This window comes from Nyctereutes procyonoides, unplaced genomic scaffold (assembly GCF_905146905.1).
Source record: "Nyctereutes procyonoides isolate TBG_1078 unplaced genomic scaffold, NYPRO_anot_genome, whole genome shotgun sequence".
NCBI classification, from domain to species: domain Eukaryota; kingdom Metazoa; phylum Chordata; class Mammalia; order Carnivora; family Canidae; genus Nyctereutes; species Nyctereutes procyonoides.
The window spans coordinates 59,879,580-59,898,289 of NW_026575146.1; the positions used below are offsets into that span (position 1 = coordinate 59,879,580).

At 32.3% G+C, this 18,710-nt stretch overlaps 1 protein-coding gene across 3 annotated transcripts in view; it reads left to right on the forward strand.

Moving 5' to 3' along the window:
• JAK2 (Janus kinase 2) overlaps positions 1 to 18,235 on the forward strand; it is a 232,680-nt gene extending 214,445 nt beyond the window's left edge. For all 3 annotated transcript variants that reach the window (XM_055309969.1, XM_055309968.1, XM_055309967.1), the window contains exons 14-25: positions 118 to 205; positions 3,310 to 3,437; positions 4,214 to 4,352; positions 6,112 to 6,263; positions 6,403 to 6,553; positions 7,384 to 7,520; positions 10,232 to 10,421; positions 11,017 to 11,141; positions 11,314 to 11,486; positions 12,378 to 12,495; positions 14,438 to 14,551; positions 15,003 to 18,235. In XM_055309969.1, coding sequence (XP_055165944.1) covers positions 118 to 205; positions 3,310 to 3,437; positions 4,214 to 4,352; positions 6,112 to 6,263; positions 6,403 to 6,553; positions 7,384 to 7,520; positions 10,232 to 10,421; positions 11,017 to 11,141; positions 11,314 to 11,486; positions 12,378 to 12,495; positions 14,438 to 14,551; positions 15,003 to 15,110 — 1,623 coding nt within the window. In that variant the 3' untranslated portion in view covers positions 15,111 to 18,235. The remainder of the gene's footprint in view (positions 1 to 117; positions 206 to 3,309; positions 3,438 to 4,213; positions 4,353 to 6,111; positions 6,264 to 6,402; positions 6,554 to 7,383; positions 7,521 to 10,231; positions 10,422 to 11,016; positions 11,142 to 11,313; positions 11,487 to 12,377; positions 12,496 to 14,437; positions 14,552 to 15,002) is intronic.
• The last annotated feature ends 475 nt before the right edge of the window (positions 18,236 to 18,710 follow it).

Here is an 18,710-nt window from a genome sequence, read left to right on the forward strand (position 1 = left end):
CTAAGAATGGAGAGCATGCATTTCTCTTACAGCAGACAGTATCTTTCTGACCTGTGAACATTTATAGACACAAATAATAATTCTTTTGCATTTTTTGTATGTTTTTTTTTTTCTTAGTCTTTCTTTGAAGCAGCCAGCATGATGAGCCAGCTTTCTCATAAGCATCTGGTTTTAAATTACGGAGTATGTGTCTGTGGAGAGGAGAGTAAGTAAAACTACAGACTCCCTTATGTTAATGTTACGCCTTTCTCAGAGCATGTATTTTTGTTTATATAGCAAATTCAATTTCAGGATCATAACTAAGTATCAGTATAAATCATATTAAACCCAATTTAAGAAGAGTTAAATATTGTTGAAACCAAAAACATCCTATAACTGTTCAGTTATGTCTTCTAAAAAGGGAAACCAATGAATGAAATTAAAGTTCAGGAAACAGTTAATATGCTGTATGTTAAAATGTCCAAACAGTAGAATATTAGAGTAAACAAATATCTTACAACCTTTTCTCCACAGCAATGCAAATTATGGCTGGTTCAATATATAATTGGAATAATTGGCCATTTCAGCACAAATTTTTTTGGAATAATAAAAAAAAATAAAGGCTAAAATTTTAATGAAACTGATTGAAATGATTGGGTGTTGATATTTGATATAGTCGATGTCTAAATTTAGACTTTTCATAGAAACAAAGTTTACATCCAGAAAATGACTTCTGTAATTCTCCATTTTCCATTAATAATGTGAATTAAATATACGTCCATACTTATGTAACATTTCTTCATATCTTTGAAAATTGATAGTCTTTTCAAAGGTAGTGATTTTTAAATCTATTCTGAGGAGGTATTTCAGGTATCTCAAGGTTGATGAAGTGAGAATAAATCTTACTACCATGATGGAAACTTCTCTTATCTTCAACTAGAATAGTTCTGTATTTATTTCTTTTATTTATTGGTATTTCCCATAATTTTTCATTTAGGGAAAGAAAGAATACATTAAAAAAAAAGTTTGAAAACAGTGTGTCAGAGCATTTAATTCCAGTTCTTATGCTTGCTTTTATATTTATTTCATTGATTCTGTGATGCATTTTTTTCACATTTAAAAATACCTGAAATTGAGAAGTGTGATGTAATCAATGACGTGCCATAATTTACTCTTTGTTCTTTTATGACACATAAAATAATGAGACATGACAATCAGTGGTATCTGTGAAACATAATAGGTCTTAAATGCCACATAAAAAAGTTTTAAGTTTTTGTTCGTTGTAATTCTCAGATATTTATTCTTTTTTCGACACTTGACATAGATTTACCTGTGATCTAATTCTTAATTATCAGTATATGGATTGTTCTCTGAATTAACTGTGTGCAGCAAAACATTCATTAAATTTGTTTTAGTTACCCATAGTTACCCACCAAGGTCCAAAGTCACTAACTTTTGTCACTAACAAAGTGAAAATGAAGTAATTTTAATATTAGATATATATACACCAAGTGAGAACTAAGTAATTTTAATATTAGATCAAGAGGATTACAATTTGAGATAAGATTATGCATTTTATTTATTTTTATTTGGAGGAGGGAGGGACAGAGAGAGGGAAAGCGAAACCTTAAACAGGCTCCACACCTAGCACAGAGCCTGACTGCGAGCTCACCACAGGACTTGATCATACAACCCTGAGATTATGACCTGAGCTGAAATCATGAGTCAGAGGCTTGACCTGCCGAGCCACTCAGGTGCCCCAAGATCATGCATTTTAAAACAAAGGTGAAGCATAAGTGTGTGTGAAGTATATAGGCACTTAACTTACTGGGCCATGAACTAACATGGATTACAATGTGAAAGTTTGTCATAATTTCTTTAAAGATCTGTATCATGATGCCATGGTCAAATTTTTTGCTTAAATTTTTTGAGTTTTTATTTTATCTTAATTTTCCATTTTTATAATTAAATCCAAATCTTTTTTTCTCATTTATATAACTTACTGTTTATGCATTAGAAACAACAAAATAATCTCAATAAATTTAGATTTGAAATTAAGAACCTGACCTTATTGCCTTACAAATTAGTCCTGGATGACTATAAATAAACTCTAAACTCAGTTTAATTATTAAACAACATGTCTTTATGTACAAACAGTCTTGGCTTTTGGTGACTTGGTCAGTACTAACATGGCTAGAAATTTTTATATGTCTTAGAGGCAGCCAGGGACTGTTTTTAGAAGCAAAGTGTATCTTAATAGTATATTTAAAATATACTTCTAAAGATAAATAAATGCAAAACTAATTTTTGCTTTTTTGCAGTGTATAATTAAAGGATAACAGAGTTCAAACTCAAATTCTCCTTAATGCCTGCAAGAATAGACATTGCTATACATTTTTATGTGTAGAAGAAGAATTTCAGGAAGTTTTGAAGTCTAAATGTAGTAGAGTCCCTTCTTATCTGCAGCGTATTGTTCCAAGACCCCCAGGGGATGCCTGAAACTGAGGATAGTACCCAGCCTTATGTACACCATGTTTTTTCCCATACATATGTACCTGTGATAAAGTTTAGTTTGTAAATGAGGCATAATAAGAGATGACAACAATAACTAGTAATAAAATAGAAAAATCATAGCAATCTGTAGTAAAAGTTTATGCAAATCTGGTCTCTTTCTCCATCAAAATACCATATTTATACTGTGCTCACCCTTCTTCGTCTTATGTTGATGTGAGATGATAAAATGCCTCTGTGCTGAGATGAAGTGAAGTGAATGACGTAGGTAGGCACTGTGATGCAGTATTAGGCTTCTACCTTCTGACAGTGAGTCAGAAAAGAGGATCATCTGCTTCTGAACCTGTTGACTATGGGTAGCTGAAACCGTGGAAAGCACACCCATAGATAAGCAGGGGACCCTACTGTAGTTTCATGGAAGAGAGGTCAACTCTGTGATAAATTTTCATTTGTTTAAAAACAGCTATAATTCAGTACTAATACATGGAAGTATGCTGGAGTAATACTGTATATATGTAAATATAAAAATATAGTAACAATATAGTAGTGGAGGTATATAACAATATATATGTGTATATAATTATGTAATACATGTAATTATATGTAATATTTTGTATATGTAATTGTTAGATCCCTGCATCTTGCTGTTGTGAAAAAACTAAACCCAAAGATACAATGAATATATTTTACATGAGTGAATTTTGCATAATCTCTTTACCTGTACTACTCACATATAACTATATATTTATAAAAGTTTGAAATTACATATATTTTTATCATATGTGTACTTGAGTCTATAATTTTTATATTTTAATACAGATATTCTGGTTCAGGAATTTGTAAAATTTGGATCATTAGATACATATCTGAAAAAGAATAAGAATTCTATAAATATATTTTGGAAACTTGAAGTGGCTAAACAGTTGGCATGGGCAATGCATTTTCTAGTAAGTAATAAGTATAATTTTTCATCAAAAAGTTACTGTCCTGTCTTATGAAGCAATGTGGAAAGATTCTTGACCCAGGAATAAGAAATACATAAATAAATGCTGAGTCATTTAAAATAATCTGTTAGTTGATGAGATTATGTTAGACATATATTTATTTATGTAAAATCATGTTTTTGAAAGAGTTTTGTCATTCCATCAATCTCTTAACATTGCTGATGAACACTCTATAGTTTGTGTCACTTGGGTTTAGAGAATTTAATAAAAAATATATAGAAACTTGTGCTAGTTATGGATAGCAAAAAAAATCCCTGCAGAAAGTCCCTTGTTATGGTATTTGTGGACAATTAGACATTATGCTCAATGTGAAAGCATGTTGCCATAGAAGCAGAATACCAGAGGGCCAGCCAGTGATCAGACTCCTTAGAGTGTTGTACCCACGTCTTGCATCTTGCTGCTGAACAGAAACAATACTTAATGTTTAGAAATACATACTGTTTAAAATCTCAGGTTTAGAAAGTGAAGTGGCATTGAGTAATTTTAATACATTCTTTTCATCATGGGCATAGATTGTGGTGTCATTTGAAAAGTGTAAAACAGAAAACACAGTGCTGCAATAAACCTTACTTTTATTTCAAACCATGCTTCCAAATTAATGTTAATTAGTTAATACTGTCCTATTTTTTTCTTTAAATCCATTTTGGGACCTTGGATATACTAAGTTTTCAAACATTTGTAGATTGATATTTGAATGTCTGTGCATTTAACTTTAATAGGAAGAGAAAGCACTTATTCATGGAAATGTGTGTGCCAAAAATATTCTGCTTATCAGAGAAGAAGACAGGAAGACAGGAAATCCTCCTTTCATCAAACTTAGTGATCCTGGCATTAGTATTACAGTTTTGCCAAAGGACAGTAAGTTCTACAGGAATCTCATTTAACTTTTTTTAAAATTTTCTTTTTATTTGAGTATAGTTGAAACAATGTTACATTAGTTTCAGGTGTGTAACATAATGATTCCACATCTCTACTTGGAAAATAGTATTAAAAAAGCATGTTGATAATTTCTTTCTCAACCTCTGTTATTGATATGTTCTTGATTAATAACAAATTGAATTACCATTTTTAGAACTCCAAATTAAGGTATAGTTATATCCTAGTCTCTGTTGATTTCTTCTTTCTTATAAGCATGTTATCATGGACTACAGAATGATTTTTTAAAACAGTTTTAATCCCTACTCGTATGGAAGTTCAGATTTTATCCATTTTTTAATGTGACATTTTCTAATACATTCTTTGAGCCACAAATTCTCTAAATTTTTCTTTTTTCAGTCACTGAATTAAAAATTTGAGAAGATATGTTGTCTACTTTGGGATCTTATTTAGTTTAATTATCCAGCTAATTCTGACTTTTAAAAACTTAAAATCTTTTGTGTTAGTTAGCCTTCTATTTAATACAACTAAAGTAAAAATTTCAGTCACATAGTTGAAAGGAGTTTTTTGGTACAAATGTTGCAATTGTATCTCATTAGCTTAGTTAATTTCTCTAATTGAATGTTCTAAATGTAGACTCTTAATAGATCAACTTTTGTGCATTGATGTATCCTATTTGAGCCAACAGTATTGAAGCTTGATAGCTTATCTGATAGTGAAGACAGATAATAGGGGAGAAAATGTTATAGGATTTTAGAACCATATTCAGGGAAACTTTAACTCTTTGGAATGGAAAGGAAGGTGAAAATTTATTCATATGGTTAAAGAGAAAGGAACCTGCTGTAATTATATAGCAAAAATATTCATATTGCTTTACCAAAATATACCAAATGGTGCAATGGATTATCCTTCGCTCTTATATATCATTTTATTTGTTTTGTCTATGTATGTATGCCAGATTACCAGAGGTGGATTTAAAATTGCTGCCTCCTAAAAAATAATAATAATAAAAATAAATAAAATTGCTCCTTCCTTCCTTGAACAGTGTTTTCTGATGAGGTCAAAGACCATAGCAACTTAACCTGGGAAATTCCATGATTTTATTTTTTTTATTTTTTATTTTTATTTTATTTTTTTGACTCCATGATTTTAGTGGAAACTGCCTGTATCAGTTACATACTCATAGTATCTTGGTATAATTCAGTCATTGATCTGCCTGGTGGTCCTTGTTTTCTCATGTACAAGTTAGAATCGTCACTGCTGTTTAATCATTAGAACAGCTCAGAATGACAACATTGCCTTCATTACTTACACATTGTAAATAAATACCAAAAAAAAAAAATCCAAAAACAATTTAGGACAAATGTTATGGAAAAAAAATTTTTTTTTGAATGCACAACTCATGGGGAAGGGGTAGAGAGAGTAGGAAACGAGTTGATCCAAGAATTGTATAAGATTCTAATTCTTACTGTGCTAACAAATTTTGTGACTTTGAGCAAATTACTCAATCTTTATGGGTTTTAGTGTTATCATTGTTAAAGCAGAGATAATGAATTAGATGCTCTCAAAGGTCCTTTCTAGCTCATAAGTGTATGAGCTTGTATGGTGCACATAACACACAACCCCTAACAAACAAACAAAAGACCCAGTTATTCAAATCAGTTATAAAATTATTTGCATATAAAATAATTACTTACTTGTGGGAACTATTTAATCATACTTTGTTCCTGTCATTTAAAAGTTCTTCAGGAGAGAATACCATGGGTACCACCTGAATGCATTGAAAATCCTAAAAATCTAAATTTGGCGACAGACAAATGGAGTTTTGGTACTACTTTGTGGGAAATCTGCAGTGGAGGAGATAAGCCTCTGAGTGCTTTGGATTCTCAGAGAGTAAGTTTATATTGACTGTGAAGTTAGAATTCTTCATTTTCTTTCGCATGACTTGATATCTTTTTTGCATGTCTGATGTTAAGAAAGAAGCTTGATATCACATTTTATAGTTCATTCTCATCTGGTTCTTGAATTATAGAAGCTACAGTTTTATGAAGATAGGCACCAGCTTCCTGCACCAAAGTGGACAGAATTAGCAAATCTTATTAATAATTGTATGGATTATGAACCAGATTTTAGACCTTCTTTCAGAGCCATCATACGAGATCTTAATAGTTTGTTTACTCCAGGTATGTATTGGTGGAATAGTCTTACTGATTTTCCAGCTATATTTCTATTTTTATTGTATTTAACAAATCTTTACTAATTTTGTAATCTCTTAAGAAGTTCCTTGATGTCGTTTGTGGGTTTTTTTTTTTTTTTTTGTTTGTTTGTTTTAGTTTTAATTCCAGTTAGTTAACATACAGTGTTATTTATATTCATTTCAGGAATATGATATAGTGAAACTTGATGTCTTTTAGACTCTCATGTTCACATGACTTTTCCTACTTTATACATATTCTAGTCTTGATTAAACAGTCTCTCCTTTTTAACAAAGGCTTCTTCAATAACCTGATTTTAGTTTACCAATTAATGAATAGTATACTCTAGAAGTCTCTTTGGCTTATTTGACTTTTTAGAAGCAATTTTTTCTTTTTTTAAACTACTTATGTATTTTATAATTGAGTGGTTTTCTAAACATAAACAAATTGTTTAATAAACAAAAATAACTTGTTTTTGTGTCCAGTCCTTTAAAATATGTAGTTAAATGTATATGTGTCTGACTCCTAGTTATTTCCTATTCCAATACTACTTGCCATTCTCACCACAAAAGTCAAAATAATCTTACTTTATAAATACTAAAACTGCCTATTTTGGCAATTATTCTTTGCAAAAGTCTTTCTTGAAAGCCTGTTAGATTATGAGTAATAAAAAAAGACTCTTGTTAGCATAGCTTAAACTATTAGAGTTTTTCTGTGTCATTTGTATGTAGTATTTCTAACTCATTCTGATTATTTTGGTTAGCATGAATAAAAATGTAATTTGCCAGCTAATGTAGTAATATACTTTGTTTCTACAGATTATGAACTATTAACAGAAAATGACATGTTACCAAATATGAGAATTGGTGCCCTAGGGTTTCCTGGTGCTTTTGAAGATCAAGACCCTACACAGTTTGAAGAGAGACACTTGAAATTTCTACAGCAACTTGGCAAGGTAAGATGTCAGGTTTTTTAAGTAGTTAATATATAATCATAGGACATTTTATTTAGAAAATAGAGGCTTTAGGGACACTTTAGTGGCTCAGTCAGTTAAGCATTCAACTCTTGATCTCAGCTCAGGTCTTGATCCTCAGGGTCATGAGTTCAAGTTGCCTTTCATTTTATAAAAACAACAGCTCTTGGTATGTTGTGTTCCTTTACTCTTTTCAATTAGCAGTGTGGTAAAAATATTCAAAGGATGAATTTGTACTTAAAATTATTTCTGTATTCTTTTCTATTTGTGTATTTTTTAAACCAACAGAAATAATGGTGTATTTTAATACTCATAAGAGCTAAGAAAATATTGCAAAACCTTTCTTTTGCTATTTGAATTATTATTTTTTTAAAGATTTTATTCACCCATTCATGAGAGACACACACAGAGAGAGAGAAAGAGGCAGAGACACAGGCAGAGGGAGAAGCAGGCTCCACGCAGGGAGCCCGATGTGGGACTTGATCCCAGGTCTCCAGGATTAGGCCCTGGGCTGAAGGCAGCGCTAAAGCGCTGAGCCACCCAGGCTGCCCCATGCTATTTGAATTCTAAAATGAGTATTTTTGTGATCTTTATACTTGTGCCCTCATATACTTACATTCATTACTTTTCACTTCAGTTTAAAACCTGGATTTTTTTAAATCTTCCTACTCTTCCTTCATGGTGCAGATCTGGGACACACAGATCTGGACTCGCTGCTATTACTCTTCAAACATCAGACTCTCAAGCATCATTAATAGTCCTATGTGAATATGGTTATTATTCTCTCCTTACCATTGGCCAGCATCTTGGTCAACGCTCCACATTCCTTGAGTACTTTGTTACTCATTGTTTCCATCTTCACCTTACGCTGCCATTATTTTCTTCATCTTACCTTGCCTTTATTTTAAATTCCTCAATCTCTCTATCTTAAATGTGTCTGTGTTAACTGACCACCTTGAATTCTGTAATCTCTGATAATTATCTTCCTTATGACATGTCGGACCCTGAAATCTCTCTCTGCAGTTACTCTCGGGCTATAACTCTCTGGCTATAACTTTGTATCTTTAGTTTCTTTCCAACACAAAAATCCTTCTTTGATATCTTTATTACTGCATCTTTGATCCTTTCTTCTTCCTGAACCCTACTAGCTACCTTCTAGATTCAGCTCTCCTTTTCTAGCCTAGGTAGACCTCCTGGTAGACCATTGAAACTCTGCTTCCACTCACTCGTATCCACATTCTATCACCTTCCCTCCCTTGATTATCTCTTTTACTTTCCTTGTTGTTTCCTAGTGTAGGAACAATAGAATTCTGAATTATTTTTTTTCTATTTGTGTTTTCATCTCTCAAACACTGTGAAAAAACAATCAGATATAAATGTCTGTCTTCATTGCAAATTGATTTCCAACATTGGCTGGCATTTAGGACTCTCTTAATTGGTAGTTCTTGTATTTTCTAGGATTTGATTTCTCCTGTGGTGCCCATTCCATGTATTTTCATTCCCTTCTGGTTTCCTGTCCTAAATCTATTTCTTCACTCTCAGTGTTTGCCTTTATCTTCTTCAAAAGAAAATAGAGGTACTCTAAATTAAAACAGTGAGATTGATTTGTGCCTATCAAACTGATGAAGATTTAGAAAAATTAGTGTTTAGTGTTGGCAGGAATATGATAAAATTGAAATTTTTTTCCCACTGCTTATTTGAACTTAAATCAGTGATTCCTTCAGGAGAACTTCTGTTGCAGCAGGTATCAGGGGCCTTTGAAATGTCCATATTCCTTGAACTGCTAATTCTACTTTTAAGAAAAGTATATAGACAGTAAGTTTTAAATTAAAAAATAGATTTTGTTAAAGACTGACCTTTAAAAAAATGTGGGACCATCCCCATAGGCTAAACATTTTTTCTTTTCTTGAGCAAATAAATCAACCGGTATTAGTCTGTTCAGGCTGCCATAACAAAATACCATCACTGGAGGCCTGAACAATAGAAGTTTATTTCTCATAGTTCTGAGGGCTGAAGGTTAAGGTTAAGTGCTGGCAGTGTTCAGTTTCTAGTGAGGACTCTCTTCTTGGCTTCCATATGACCACTTTCTTGGCTCTGTCTTCACATGGCAGAGAGCTCTGGTGTCTTTTCTTTTTCTTATAAAGGCACCAGCCATATCAAAATAAGGCCTCACCTTTATGATCTCATTTCAGCTTTATCACCTCTTTATAGGCCATATCTTCAAATACACTCACTTTGGGGGTTAAGGTTTTATCATAGGAATTTTGGGGCAACACAGACATTCAGTCCATAACAGACTTCCTTGTTCTATTCAGCTCACTGTCAGTGATATCAAAGGGTATATTGTGAAGAAGCAAAGATCTTTTTGGAAGTTAAAGATAGAGATTTAAGAATTCCCTGGCCTGTCTCTTGGGCTATTTTAATAATTCATGTTCATGATTTGTTTAAATGCTTTTTTGAAATTGTTTATACTCCAGCCTGTAATTTCTCTTGAAGAAATTAAATGTATAGGTTTACTATCTACCTGTTGAAATATTATTTCCTTTTCTTATTCTGAAAATTGCCTAATGTAACCTTAGAGTTACATCTGCTAATTTTAGCTGCTGTATACAGAATTGTCTGTATAATTAGAATGTATTAGTAATTTGTCTGTAAGACTTGAGATTTCTGGCCTAATGTGATGTGTTGTTTAGGGTAATTTTGGCAGTGTGGAGATGTGCCGATATGACCCTCTACAAGACAACACTGGGGAGGTGGTAGCTGTGAAGAAGCTCCAGCACAGTACTGAAGAGCACCTGAGAGACTTTGAGAGGGAAATTGAAATCCTTAAATCCCTGCAGCATGACAACATTGTAAAGTACAAGGGAGTGTGCTACAGTGCTGGTATGTTGCCCATTGAAACCTATTTTGAATGCAAGGTACATTCTTGGCATCCTGGATAATGGAAACATAAAATGTCTCAAGGTCTGGACTTACATGCCTGTGCCTGAGGAGAGAAGCATTTAGGTGACTGGAGATTGTGCTTGGCGACAGTGGGCTAGAACTACAAGAAGTATTTGGCTCCTGGTTATTCATTCTTTTCACCACAGATGGTGGTTACCATGCTTGCTTAAGCTTACCAAGAGACTATCATTTTTAAATAAACAAATTGTCTTTGCTCACATTTTCTATGAAAATATTTTTTAAATTAGATACTTTTTGTTCAGTACAGATGAGGAAAAGGAAATTTTCTCATCAGCTTATCTGGGTTTGCATAAAGGGTTACATGAGATTAAGCCATAACTTTTTTTAGCTTCTTTTCAAAACTTTTTTATTCAAAAAGCCTGTGTTCTTAACTATTACATCACTTAATTTAGAATCAAATTTTGTCATTTTAGAGATATATATCTTTAAGTCATTTATGTATGATTATTTTCTAATATTTTATCAGTAAAGTATGGCAAAGTAAAACATTGTATTCCCATTTGTGTGTTAAAAGGCCGGCGTAATCTAAGATTAATTATGGAATATTTACCATATGGAAGTTTACGAGACTACCTCCAAAAACATAAAGAACGAATAGATCATAAAAAACTTCTGCAGTATACATCTCAGATATGCAAGGTACTTAATATCCTGGCTACTTGTTGTAAATGAAAAGAACATGCTGAAGTAATTGTTACAAAGTCCTCTAGAGTTTTTCTTAGATAATTAAGGAAGTATATAGAGGAAAGACCATTTAAATTGTTTATGTTTATAAAACTTAGCTGAAATAAAAATGTCGTTTTATCAATAGGGCATGGAGTATCTTGGTACAAAAAGGTATATACACAGGGATCTGGCAACAAGGAATATATTGGTGGAGAATGAAAACAGGGTTAAAATTGGAGATTTTGGGTTAACCAAAGTCTTGCCACAAGACAAAGAATACTACAAAGTGAAAGAACCTGGTGAAAGTCCCATATTCTGGTGAGTATATTTTAGTGCAATAAAATAAAATTCTAGAGCACAAACTTCAAACTTTTATTATTATTATTATTAACAGTTTGTCATTTATATATTTATAATAATAGCAAAAGTTTATCATGCTTACTTTGGGCTAAATGCATTTCATGGATTATCTCATCTAATCTTTATAACAAGCCTTGGAGAACATGTGTTATTCTCTCTATTTTGAGTGTGAGGGAACTGAAGTGTACACAGGTTAAATAGCTTGCTCAAGGTCGTATGACCAATTAAATGGTAGAATTAGGATTCAAATCCAGATAGTCTGTTCTCAAAATTTGGGCTTTTAAGCTTTCTTAACCATAATGGTGATTTAATCTGGCATTATATGAGCTTTTTTTTTTTTTTTTAAGATTTTATTTATTTATTCATGAGAGACACAGAGAGAGACCTAGGCAGAGGGAGATGAGAAGCAGGCTCCCTGCGGGGAGCCCGATGTGGGACTTGATCCCAGGACTCCGGGATCATGACCTGAGCCAAAGGCAGATACTCAACCACTGAGCTACCCAGGTGCCCCTAAATGAACATTTTATAGCAATAAGTTCCAAGGCAACAGTCAGTTGTCCACATTGTAAGCAAGGTTTGTGAGGGTGGCAGCCTCAGGCCTGCTTCTGTTAACTCTTTTCTGTACACCCTATTTTTTTAATCCAATGATTTTCTGGTAAAATCAAGAGTTGGCATATCAAGTAACTTTTTTTTTTAATAAAGTATAGTTGATACACGTCACATTAGTTTCAAGTGTACAGCATCGTGATTCAAACAGTCTATATGTTCACCACAAGTGTAGCTACCATCTGTCACCACAACTATTAGAATTCAAATAACTGTCTTATAAATGCTTTTTGTATATTACAGGTATGCTCCAGAGTCATTGACAGAGAGCAAGTTTTCTGTGGCTTCAGATGTCTGGAGCTTTGGAGTGGTTCTATATGAACTTTTCACATATATTGAGAAGAGTAAAAGTCCACCAGCGGTTAGTAGGCTTTTTATTTACTTTTTCTTAACATGAGAAAACCTTTTTCTGAAGAATAATAAGTTTAGGACTCATTTTAGAGCTTCTTATTGCTTATTTGTAAGACAACATCCAACAAAGTAACCCCAAACTCATTCATTAACTTGCATTTTTGAGAGGGAGTGGGTTGGAGAGGAAATAAGTAAATAAATAAAGGAAAGGGAGGGGAGGGGAGTGTATAGTCTCTCTTTTTTTAAAAATTAAATATTTTATTTATTTATTCATAAGAGACAGAGAGGGAGTAAGAGAGGCAAAGACACAGGCAGAGGGAGAAGCAGGCTCCATGCAGGGAGCCTGACGTGGGACTCGATCCTGGGTCTCCAGGATCAGGCCCTGGGCTGAAGGCTGCACTAAACCGCTGAGCCACGCAGGCTGCCCCTGTATAGTCTCTTTATATGATTTTTAGTAAAGCTAATAAATTTATTCACTCTAGAAATTCTTGAGTTAAACACTTAAAAATAATTTTCCCTGTTCTATAATTTTTTTAAAAAGGAAACCATGAAAAAGAAAATAAAAACCATCTCTAATTCATCTTCTTAAGATAACCTTTTTAATATTGTATGTTTTCTTCCAGGCTTTTAAAAATTTTATATATGATACTGAAATTTTATCAAATATATTTCTTTTATAAAATAAAGGTCATACTGTATAGTTTGCTATCCTGCTTTTTCATTAAGTACTATAGCATGGATATTTACCTATATTAGTAAATATTTACTTAAATTTGATTTCTAACTTCTGGGTAGCATTTTATAATAAGGATATAATTTCTGGAAATTTTTTTTCTCTTTTTCAGTCTTAATTTTAAGTAATACTTCAATGAACATAGTGAACATCCTTTTATGTAAATGTTTGTATCTCTTGTCACCTTAGAATAAAAGTGTAATTATAAGTAAAAGATTATGAACTCTCTTCAGGGTTTTTGATTATTTTAAAATTCTTTCAAGAAGAGTTGTACCAGATTGTACTCTCAATGGAGTGCATAAGAGTATACATTTGATCATTTGCCAGTATTGGCCATTATATGTTTATGTGGTTTTGTCAAATTGATAGAAGTTATATTTATTTGATTTTAATTTGTATTTCTATTAGTGTGACTGAGTACATATTTATTGGACATTGGAAGTGAGTATATGCATTATCATGTGCTTTGCCCATTTTTATATTCATAATTTTTCTTACCTGCTTATAAGAGCTCTCTATAATAACTATAAATAAATAGTGATGTGTTTATCGTAAATATTTCTTTAGCTTATAGTTAAGACTTAAATTGTAGGAACTTTTAACATACGAACATCTTCCCTCCATTTCATTTATGCTTAAATATGCATTCTGCATTTTCTTTTTATTATGTCCTCTTTTACAGTCAACATTTTATTTCAGCTGAAATGTAATGCATTAAAACAACAATAAAAAAAATATGTCTGCGTTCACTCATTTTGGACCCTTCCCAGGGAATTTGTGCCAAGTATATCATAGTTACGGAGGTGGCATGATAGAGGTTCCACATTCAGTGGTCTTTTCTGAAATTAGATTGAAAAGGTTTTATCAGGCAGCCCGGGTGGGTGGCTCAGCAGTTTAGCGCCACCTTCAGTCCAGGGTGTGGTCCTGGAGACCTGGGATTGAGTCCCATGTCAGGCTCCCTGCATGGAATGGAGCCTGCTTCTCCCTCTGCCTGTGTCTGTGCCTCTCTCTCTCTCTGTGTGTGTCTCTCATGAATAACTAAATAAAATCTTAAAAAAAAAAAAGTTTTAATCCTCAAAATAGTTTTTTAAAAGTTCTCAAACATGTAAGAAAACCTACATATACAGAATTTTTCACATTTACTAGAAGTTGGGAAAACTGGTTCAAATTAAATATACCTAAAAAAGAAACCTCATTGAAAAGTGGGTTTGTATTACAGGAATTTATGCGTATGATTGGCAATGACAAGCAAGGACAGATGATTGTGTTTCATTTGATAGAACTCCTAAAGAATAATGGAAGACTACCAAGACCAGATGGATGCCCAGATGAGGTAACAAAAAAAATCCATTCTTTATCCACATTCACTAGGTATTTTTATTTTCCTTTTTACATAAAAATGATCACTTTATGACATTTACTTTGCTAAGCTCTTGGATAAATAGCGTAATCATATGACGGTGGGTGTAGGCTTAGCCAGGACATTTGCCTACAGAGGAAAATTAAGTGGGAGTTCTCAATTCATGTCTTCCACCAATTAAAAGATGGCACTTTGGGCAGCCTGGGTGGCTCAGCAGTTTAGCGCTGCCTTCAGCCCAGGGTGTGATCTTGGAGACCCAAGATCAAGTCCCAGGTCGGGCTCCCTGCATGGAGCCTGCTTCTCCTTCTGCCTGTGTCTCTGCCTCTCTCTGTGTGTGTGTCTCTCATGAATAAACAAAATCTTTTAAAAAAAATATATATATGGCACTTTGTGTTCATTGTAATTTTAGTTTTCTCTTTTATAGATTTATTTGATCATGACAGAATGCTGGAATAATAATGTGAATCAGCGGCCCTCTTTCAGAGACCTAGCTCTTCGAGTGGATCAGATAAGGGACAACATGGCTGGATGAAGGACACGAACTTCACTCTGAGACCAAAATAGACTTACAGAACAGTTTCGTATTTCACATGACTGGACTATTATTACATACACCGTTGTTCCGTGTATCATGATGCTAGCTAGCAAAGATGTGGAAATATCTGTTCAAAACTTTGAAAGTTTAGTGAGTTTTTCTTCATGAGGACATCAGTAAAAGATAAATTGATGAAAATTCCTTAGCAAAGAATTTTGTAAAAATTTTCACAAACCTAATCACTTTTCAGTTAACATCACTTTTCTTTGGCAAAAGAAAAAAATAGACTTTTTTCAACTCAGAATTTTGGGAGACGAAAAAATTGTAATGTAAATTTTACAATGTTGATGCACAGAATATGTATGTATAGTTTTTACCATAGTGAATGTATAATACTGTGGCATCTTGTGTGATGTTTTATACAAGGGCTGGTATTCATTAATAATGTTCCTAATTTTTCCATAGTTGATCTAAAATAATGTCACTATACAAATTACGATGCTCAGATAATTGAATAAGCACTTTTGTGTTCTCCTTCATCTGTATCACTGGCCAGCAATATAAGCAGATGTACACTTTAGCTTGTAGTTCTATGTACTGTAAATATTTTTCAAAGCAAAGGGAACAAATGTTTAGTTTCATTTGTATAGGAAATCGCCCTGACCCTAAAGAATACATTTTGAAATGAAACAAGTTTACAAAGATATAACACAATCTATTTTCTTATTTGTCTCCCTTGTATCTGTTTGTGAGGAGTATGTTTTTAGAATAGAACTATCTCCAAAATTTTCTAAGACTATAGTGAAAGTTTTCTTTTAAAATTTTGAGATTATGAATGCTACCAATATTGTCATCCATTTAGCTGTTGGCTGCTAATAGGATTCTTCAATCCCTGGGACCTTTGGTCATGCATTAAATTTAAGCGTAAGCCATAAAACAGATTGTTTTTTAAATGTATAAGGTAGATAATAGGTTACGAATATTTTTTCTAAAGAATATATATTTTAGGAGTTTCAGAAATCTCTTGCAGTCATAGAAGAGAATTCCTTTTGTTAGAGATTCTCATATACAAGGGAGAAATGAGAATTGGTGAAAAAGTATGCTTGTTAATTTTATCCAAGAATGCCAGTAGAAAATTCATAATGTATATCTTTAAGATGAATGAGAGTTACTATTTTCAATTAAGTATAAAAAATGTTTGTTGTTACTGTCCTTTGTTTTAGTGCTATTCCAACATGGAAGCCATACCTAAAATATGGTGTGTGTGTTATTTATACAAAGTTTAAAGCACTTAGTATTTCAGTTAAAAAGAAAATAGTTTCTTTATTTTCAGTGGTATATGCTATTTTTTTAAACTTAAGACTTTTGATTATTTTTTTGGAGCTGGCTTTTAAATGCAAATTATATAAGAAAAAATGCCTCACAGATAAATTTTGAAATTTTTTTGGTGGAAGGAAAGAAAGGGAAGAAATGCTTTTTACACATTACTTTTAAAGCATTTTAGTAGTTACCGAATGCAGAAAACCTCTAAAACAGTAGTATAGTAGTATATTAGATCTTAAAAGATTTCTGATATTTTGATGAAAGTTGAATATAATTTTTATTAATTTATAGATTCCTCAAAGATCTGTATACATAATGCAATTAAGAGATCTTCCGTGCTGCTACTTTTCAAATCAAAGTAGCATATCAATACAATATGCTTGATTTCAAAAACTTAAGTACTTAAAAGCAGATTTTTCAAGGTTTATTACATTGTTTTTAAAAATAAAGGTATTAACCAATTGCTTAAATTTTTTTCCTTAAGCCTTTACTTAAGGCTTCAGTTTTTAGTTTAGGGAAGATAATCCCACATAAACATTCTGAAGTTTTTTGAGTGGGGTGGTGGCCACCTTATTGTAAAATTCTTAAGTGTGCAAGAGAATTCATTGAAGATATGCAGTGCTTTAAATTTTTATTCTGACTGTACTTAAAAAGAAGTTAACCTGCAGCTGTTTAGTTGGTTCTGCACAAGAACTAGGTAAGTAATTATTGTACCACTTAATGCCAGGTGTTTCTTCAAATTAGTATTCTTTAGAAATGAGGGTAAAGATTTTCTTAGAATTCTGTTAATTCTGTAAATATTTCAGTATATTAAGTTATACAGTCTTTAAATAATTCCCTATATCCATGGCAACTTACTTTGGGAAATAGTCACTTTTTTATGTTACCTATATATATGCTGCCAGTAGCACTGTAATTTGTTGTGTAAGAGTGCTTTCTTTCAACTTAAGATTCTGCTTTAAATTCAAGTGAAATTTTTATCACAAATATAACTTCTGATATTTAAATTTTATTTACTTTTATCGTGGAGTAGACATAAGAAAATATCTACAGTTCTATATCTGGGGAGCCATTCTCTGTGGGAGTGGCATTATGTGGTCAGTTTATTGAGACTGTGTTATTTTCTTTATTGTGCCTTCAGCATGTGTTCACAAAATTGAAATATTGGTGTAATAAATATTCAGAAGTTATTTTCTTTTGTATTGTCACCTAACCAAGGAAGTAGAGGTTATACACACTGATTGAGGGAGATGCAGAGAAAACCATTTGTAATAGTAAACTTTTGATTTTTTAAAGAAGTGCTTCCTAAGATTAACAGCTACTCTGTGCTCTTTAGGAACATTGCTGTATCCACTCCATCCTGGTATTTAAATTATTTCTAATGAAAGTTTTTTTCTAATTTTTTAGTATAACTTATTACAGGTCTTTCAGTTTGCTGTATTAATATAAATAATAACAGTATAAGTCAGCAGGATTATCCAAACAAAAGACTAGGTTATATGTGATAAGCTTAATTTTATTTAAGAAAAAATATCAAAGTATGGATCTGAGAAAATACTTGACGTTTACTCAGATTTGGGTTGGTTCTATGTAATTTCAAGATAATTAGCACTAAGTGTTTCATGATGCTGACAGTAACACTTAGATCTCAGAATGATGAAGAGACTTTTAAAACTCTCCTATTAATCAAATTCTTGTAAAATGCATATCATATAGTCTTTAACTTTTCATATGAGTCAAATTTTTAGTAAAATGCACATTAAATCCTAAATATTAAAATATTTGGTTTTGTAATCTTACCAATTTTGTTTTACTTTATTACAGTATGTTTTTTTAATTAAGTTAATTTTTATTGTACTATGCCATATGGGATTACTTGTTAGTGCAGGCCCTGAAAATACTGTTCTTTTTCAGTCTTACAGATTTATAAGGAAATGCCTTATCTGCAACTGAAACACCAGTCTTTATTAATATGGTAGTAAAAGTTGCTAATGATCATTATTCCATCATAAGTCCTTTCTTTATATAGCAAATTGCTTAATATCTTATTTTTGCAAGTAAGTCTAGCAGGTTTATAATCTGAGAGCATTAGAAGAACTTTGAGTCTCTGTTCCAGTATCCATATTCTTAGATTTTGTAAATGGTTTTAATTTTAATACTTGCCTGGGAAGCATGCCTATAGATGTTATATATTGAGGTCAAGCAGGTCAGCTTTGAGCAGTATGGAGAGGCAGAAGCTTAGGTTTTAGATCTGTTGGTAAATAATCAATAGAG